The sequence below is a fragment of the Schistocerca nitens genome, chromosome 1 (assembly GCF_023898315.1).
Source record: "Schistocerca nitens isolate TAMUIC-IGC-003100 chromosome 1, iqSchNite1.1, whole genome shotgun sequence".
NCBI classification, from domain to species: domain Eukaryota; kingdom Metazoa; phylum Arthropoda; class Insecta; order Orthoptera; family Acrididae; genus Schistocerca; species Schistocerca nitens.
Genome location: NC_064614.1, coordinates 602,724,532 through 602,732,048, shown reverse-complemented (window position 1 = coordinate 602,732,048; position 7,517 = coordinate 602,724,532). Strand labels below are relative to the sequence as shown.

At 36.4% G+C, this 7,517-nt stretch overlaps 1 protein-coding gene across 2 annotated transcripts in view; it reads right to left on the bottom strand.

Annotated features, from left to right (window-relative positions):
- Positions 1 to 848: 848 nt before the first annotated feature.
- LOC126256655 (vacuolar fusion protein CCZ1 homolog) overlaps positions 849 to 7,517 on the bottom strand; it is a 56,982-nt gene continuing 50,313 nt past the window's right edge. For both annotated transcript variants that reach the window (XM_049955499.1, XM_049955500.1), the window contains one exon: positions 849 to 950. In XM_049955499.1, coding sequence (XP_049811456.1) covers positions 895 to 950 — 56 coding nt within the window. In that variant the 3' untranslated portion in view covers positions 849 to 894. The remainder of the gene's footprint in view (positions 951 to 7,517) is intronic.

Here is a 7,517-nt window from a genome sequence, read left to right as displayed (position 1 = left end):
TTGACAGATGGCTAAAACTGTCTGACGACAAAGTAATAGATTTGCAGTGCATAGGCAACTGCATCTCAACGATGAACACTATCATTCACTGGTATAAAATGTACAAAGAGTCAGTATCCAATATATTAGATGCCACACCTGAAAGGTTTCACTTTTGATACTAAGAGTACTTTTATTTATTTTTATAATATGAAATCCTTTTACATACATGCATATTTACTTTACTTCTTACGAAAGATGCAGCTACAGCACTTGCCACTTGGGTCTTGTCTTGCTTTACCCATGGCTCCTTGAGGAGTGTTATAATGAGATGTTACTTCACATAACAAGAACTGACTTCCAATAACAGCCATACCACTTGAAGCTAGCAATGAGAGCTCATGTACAATTGATTTGTAACAATAATGTAATATTGGAAAGCAAAAACATCTGAAGGAAGGAGAAAAGTTTATCACTGACCATATATAGTAAATGGTTACCTTTTCTCCATTTATAAGACTGATTTTTTAACCACGTTAAACCATCCAGTGAACTGTAATATTAGCTATGTACTCACAAGCACATGAACTGCTACACACACTGTCTATTTTGCCAACTGCTCAATTTTTGCTGCCCTTATTTGTTTTAAAAACATCATAGGTCTTTCAAGAAAGTCATTGGTAGGATGAGGGTGAAGGTTCCTAGTAGAAGTTTTATTCAAAATATTCATTGTTGGAAATGAACCCAGTTGTTGAATACGTTAACCATGGTGATACCATAAATCTGAAATTAGTATAATACTGTGAAAAAATATTACAACAATTCTGTAAAATATTTATTAACATATTTACAAGATAAAATAATATTACATTCCTGAATGGGATAATCATTCACATATTATTTAAAATACTGCTTTCAGTCATGGAAGAATATATTCTTCAGTTGATTACTGCAGAGTCTTTTCACCTCATCTGCAAAGAAAGACAAACAAGCCAATAGTTTAGTTAGAGGCATAAAATGTCTATTCTATAATTTTATTATTCACTGAATTCGAATTAATATTGAAATTTTGAAATGTAAGGAACAATTTGCAGTAAATAGATGGAAATATTTTACTGTATTTTAGAGTCACAAAATTGATATTAAGCAAAATGAGAGATACAAGTAAAATATGTAATAAAGCTTATAAAAAAAACTGATCATAACTATATCATGAGGGGAAGAATAGGATGGAGCTTCCATAGATAAAAGGGCAAGGAGAAAATATCTCAACCTGGAAGTCGTAGACAGATTTTTTAGGTGCAAAATGCATTTTTTAAACACATATTTCCCTTCAACATACTTCGCTCAATACTGTTCCTGCGATTACTCACAACTGAAATGTGATTCTACAAAGCCTGCAACATACCCACCAATAGCTGTTACAACTTCTTTGTTGCACCCAAAATGTTTTCCCAGACAAGTTTCTGTGGGTATGGAAATAAGTGGATGAGTGCCAAATATGAACAGGGTGGGTGTTCCAATAATTCTTACTTCAGACGCCTCTATTTTCTCATTGTCAAACATTTTTTGTGGATAGCTGCAATGTCCCAATGAAATATCATTTACAACCCAAAAACTTCTCATTTATTTCCTCACGCAGTTGCTCCAGAAGCCTTTGTGTTTTACCCTTTGTTACATTAATAAATAAGAAGGATCCTCTGTGCATCCAATACTGGCCTCAACTTTTCCAGGAGATGAAACTGACTTCAGCTCTTCTGGTGCAGTAGGTCCCACCTACTGCTTTGATTAATGTTTCTGGCAAGAAGTGATATATTTGTCTCCTATTCCCATCGGCAGTTTGGCATATAAAAATCAACTGAATTCTACTAAACAGAGTAAAAATAAAAAAAAAATTGTTTCCAAATTTTCCTTTTGCCAATATTCAACAAATGCAGCATCCATCTGGACAAAACTTTCTCATAATATATTCTTCTTGTAAAATGTACCATTTCAATCGCAAATCATTCTAGGCCAAACATGAAGAGCTACTGGAGTACTGATCCTGTCATCAGCTGTAATTTTTGTCCCAGTGTTTTGTCAAGAGAGAGATTTATAAACGTTTTATCTATGTTTAACCTCAATGATAACACAAAGGCAAAAAAGAAAGGTGAACTAGGTTTTGATGCACTTTATAAAGTTAGAACTCTTCTCAATTCATTGAGAGAGAAATTCCAAAATATTTATTATCCAGAGGAAAAAGTAACAGTTGACGAAGAAATTTGTCCCTACAGAGGAAGACTAGGCTTCACAGTTTATATGGGCAATAAACCAAACAAATGTGGTATGAAGCTGTACATTTTGGCTGAATCCAGAACAGAATATATCTGGAATTTTGAGGTATACCATGGAAGAGATGAGATAGTAGGCAACAGTGCTTCTAATGTCATGAAGTGTTTGACCAGTAAGCTTCTGGGTAAAGGGCACACTGTGTATATTGATCATTTCTACACAAGTGTTCAATTAGCTGATGATAATATTGGTATTGTTGGGACAGTGATGAAAAAGAGGAAAGGACTTCCAAAACTGCTAAATGATGCAAAGCTGGAAAAGGAGAACATGTCTTCCATCTCAAAGGGAATGTGCTCGCCTTGCACTGGAAAGATAAGAGAGATGTCTGGATGATCAGCACAAGGCACACAGCTACAATGCAGAGTGTCAGAACAATAAGAGCAACAGAGAGACTGAAACCTGCAGCAGTTGTTGACTATAATAAAAATAAAGCTGGGGTGGACCTAACTGAACAACGACTATTGTATGGGGCTCTGGATCACAAGACTGTGAAGTAGTGGAGGAAAATAGCTGTACTTTGCATAATAATGGCAGTATCAATGCCTGCATACTGCAAAACACAATCAAAAAGAGAGGAGGAGGGGGAAAAAAACAACTTGCCACCTCTCAGTCTATTCAAGAAGTATGTGCAGGACTGGTGTTGTCTGCTGGGGATTTGACAAAGATCTTTCCATGTGGATCATCAAAATTAGCACGACTCTCACAAAAACACTTCCCTAATTGTGTCAACATTCCAGAAGGGAAGAAAAAGGGTCAAAAGAGGTGTTTAGCGAAAAGGAGAAATGTTCAACAGGGAAGGCTGGAAGAAAGGACATCTCATATGAGTGCACCAAATGTAATGTCAGGTTGTGTATCTCCCCCTGCTTCAAAGTTTATCACACCATTGTCCACTATGAATGCTAAATTGTGTACTGAACTTATGCTTATTGTTATTTTTCTTCATTTCAAATGTTTTGTAAATATTTTTAGAGGATAATAACATGTATCATTGTATATAACAGTACTGTAATTCTTTTTCAATTTTTTTCTGGCAATAAATGTCACTCACTTGAAATTTCATTGGTGCCTTCAAATTTTAAATTATTGACCCCAAAATTTGAGTACTTAATGTAAAAAGTCCAATAAACATAAAAATGTTTTGGAATTCCAACAACAGTGAGCTGAACAGTAGTAAGAAATTACAGAAGAACAGTGATTTTACCCAGTCCGCTGGTGATGCCAACTACAAACTACATCAGCACTGTAAGTGTTAAATTGAAAAATCATTCCAGGCATGCCCCTTGACTTAACCACCATGCTTTTTAGTAACACAAAGTTTTCACTCTCTTCATTCAGTTCCCCTGAAAACTGTTGCACCTTCAGTTCAGCAGAATCGTGATGTCAGCACTGTTTATTCTTCAGTATTTGTTGGTGATATGAAGGACATTCACTGGTACACTACCTGTCTGCGCAAATAGAGAAGCAGTTTAATGATCTACTGACACAAGCCTTTAAAATTTTTACAGTATCTATTATGCTGTTGCATTATCGTTGGATACAGCAAACTTATTATGATGCAACATTACAGTACAATGCTAAAAAAGAATTTAAAGATTTAGTTGACAACGAAAGAGCAAAAAATTATAATTATCAACAGATGGGATTCATTATTCTGTACATTAAAAAGCACTCTCTGCTAAATTTGCAGACATAGAGCACTTGAAGCAATTGGTGGAATGAATAGTAAAATTTCTGTAGTGGCATGCATTATTCCACTGTCAGTTGCATAGTTTTTGATTGGTATTGAATGAAGAGTATGGAGACTTCACATATTACAGAAAAGTATGGTGGTTACATCAAGGGGTATGCCTGGAATGATTTTTTGATTTAAAACCCACTATTGTTAAAATTATGAAGAAAAAAAGGAGTGCAGCAATGAAAATTAAAACATCCATAACGGACTGAAGACCTAGCATTTTACATAGACTTGACTGCACACAATCCATAGAAAGACACTGCAAGGTGAGAACTGATCTCTGATTTGATGGAGATGTATTAAAAAAAAATATCCCCCTGTAGAAGGGACAAATTCTGACCAACTGAGTCCAAATCCCCAAGCTGACTGGCATTAAGGAAAACCTGAGGTTTGTAGAATTCATTGTGGCCTTGAATGAATTACAAGGATAGTTTTCTAAAGGTTTTGAGGACACAGGCAATTTTACATCTCTTTCTGAGCTGTTTTTGAGACTGTTTGCCATTTCAGTTGAAAGTATCCCTGTGCATGTGCAGATGTAACTGATTGATCTGCAATGTAAATCCCATTTCAAAGGCAAATCTTTTTACATTAAAACTGTTCAGTGTGTTTATATTATTTTCCTCGAGTAGAGTTTCCATATGTCTACAATGAGCTTGCAAAAGTGCTCCAATATTTCGATCAACATATGTGTGTATGAAAGACCTTTTTTTGATTATGAAATGAAGTCAGTTGCAATGACATGGCAACATGAGTGTGAAAATCTGTGAAATTGCCTCTATCCATATGCCAACAGTTTGTACAAGACAAAAATTATGACTTTAGTGCACCAAAATTAATTAAATAATACTCAAAATTTGTTGAATCTGTGATCTCTGTTGTTGAGAAATGTGAAGTATAAAACCAAGTGTATGCAGTGTGACTGAATTGCTTTTTAAATCCAGCATGTTCACAGTTTCCCCTTCTACATGCTTAGACAATGCATCATGGTGGTGGGCGAAATGTGCAGCTACGCTCACTGCTATTGCACTCAAGTCAAAGGACAGCCTGCAAGCTGAATTCTTAGTCGCCCTTGAGATAGATGAATTCCTCAGATGACCTATGTTATTCATAGGCAACACTTGGTGTGTTTAAAATCCAGTGAAACTGTGACCAAATGTGTAATGTGTACTTGAAAAGAAGTATCAACACATGCATTGGTGAAATCAAGAAAAGCTGTCAGTCTGGACAAACTGATATGTCAGCTGTAATTAAAACTGCTTTCCAGTATGGAGACCATGAAATAAAATTTCAAAATTTTAACACTTTAGCCAAAAAAATGCATTGTGTGTGTGTGTGTGTGTGTGTGTGTGTGTGTGTGTGTAGATTGCAACAGAAATTTATAATATCATAATAATTATAAAATAAAGGATATGGGAGTCGAATAAAATAAAATATGGATGCAGACTGCATAATGAATGGATTTTTAATAACTGAGTACCTATAATCCAGTTTGTCACGTATTAATGACTATCACATGCGTTTGACATCACTTAACAAATTGCAGAGCCATCTCTGCAGAATCATAATGCCTCTATGAATACTGACTGAGAGTTAACTAAAGAAAGATGAAATACTGAGGAGAAATGGAAATAACATTAGTGACAAACTTCACATAAAAGTTGGGATCCATAAAGTAGAAGTAGTGAATGAATTGCACTAACCTGGAAGCAAAAAAATGCACAACAGTCAAAGCGCAAGGATGAGATAAGAGGCAGAATAACACTGGCTGAGAGATCATTCCTCAGCAACAGAAATCTACCAGTATGAAACACAGGCATTAATTTGTGAAACATATTTCTGAAAATGTATAGAACATTGTCAAGACATCTGGTAATAACCTTCACAGTTCTCAAGGATGCCAAAGGACACAGAATTTTGTACGAATATAGCCATCAAATAATTGAGAACTTTTGGTGAATGTGATTCCGAGATGTGGTAACTGGCATAGGAGTGGAAATTATGGCAGGGTGCATCAAATTAGTCACAAGACTGGTAATATAAAACCAGTTTTGATATATTCTGTACAGTTCTCAGTGTTTCCATCTCTTAAGATGTCATCTGCAGACAGGGCCGAAACACCAAGGAATAGTTCCACGCAACGATCACAACCTCTCTGTCCAATGGTTTTAACAGAAGTAAACACCTAAATATTGTATTATCTAGAACATGAAAAATGTTGGTTCTGAATGAATTCTTTCTTGAAGACTTCAAACACATCAAGATCAAAATAACACAGCTTCAAAGAAGCCAGTTAGGTGATTTGGTCCGACCTTGATGTAAAACATAAGTATACCCGTTTCTAAGTCCAATACAGCTTTGCTTTTTTTTTTTAAGAAAAAAAAGGAGAGAGAGAGAGAGAGAGAGAGAGAGAGAGAGAGAGAGAGAGAGAGAGAGAGAGAGAGACCAGTTGCAGCTGTAGCGGCGCATCAAAAGCTAAGTACTAATTAACTGTTTGTGTATAGTGGGGTTTATTTAGGAACTTTAGTAGTCTTCAACTGGTGTTTTTGGTGTTTTCTGGTGAAATAATTTCAGAAGAACCTTTTGGGAACTGTTTTCAGTTTCATTACTGTGTCATTAGACGTTTGATTCTCTTTCTGTATTAGTCTTTTGTTATATTCACATTTGTTGTTGATTAATACTGTTAATAATAATAGTTACTTCCCTTGTAGAGTAAGTTTGTGATTATTGTAGTCAGGTTTTTAACATCATCTTATTGTAGTAGCGGAACTTCGATAAAGTGGTTTTCTTGTTTCAATAACTGTAAAATATTACCATGAGTGAGAAGTGTGGGCTTTGCCGTAGGTTCGTGAGTAGTGGATTGCGGTGTGAGATTTGTTCGAAGTATTTTCACTGGGGGGAATGCAGTGGGGAAGCCAGTGGGCATTCTGGTGAGATCCTCTCCTGGAACTGCAGGTTATGTAGCAAGAGTAAGTTGATAGAGGAGCAGGAGCGTAAGATCTGTGCCCTTAAGGTGCAGTTGAAAAACGCACAGGAGGAGCTAGATAGGATGAGGAGGGTGAAGGGGGTGTGGGGAATGGGAGCTGGCAGTTGGCAAGAGATCTGCTAGGAGAAGAAGATTTTCAGATAGTTTTACTATTGGTGTTTGCAATAGATATGACCACCTGTCAGAGTCTAGTGGAGAGGAATCTCTAGTAGCTGTAGATGTAGGAAGTATGCAGCAGACCTCAGTAGTTACGGTGGCTAGGAAAGTTGCAAAGTCGAAGAGGAAGAAGAAGGTTCTGCTGTTAGGTAGTTCTCATGGCAGAGGTGTAGGCCAGCAGTTGCAGGAAGTGCTTGGGAGTGAGTACCAGGTCACCAGCATTGTGAAGCCTAATGCAGGATTGGCTCAGGTGACTGTTAACATAGGGGGGTTATGTAGGGATTTTACTAAAGAGGATCAGGTAGTGATTGTCTCCGATTTCCCAACATTTTT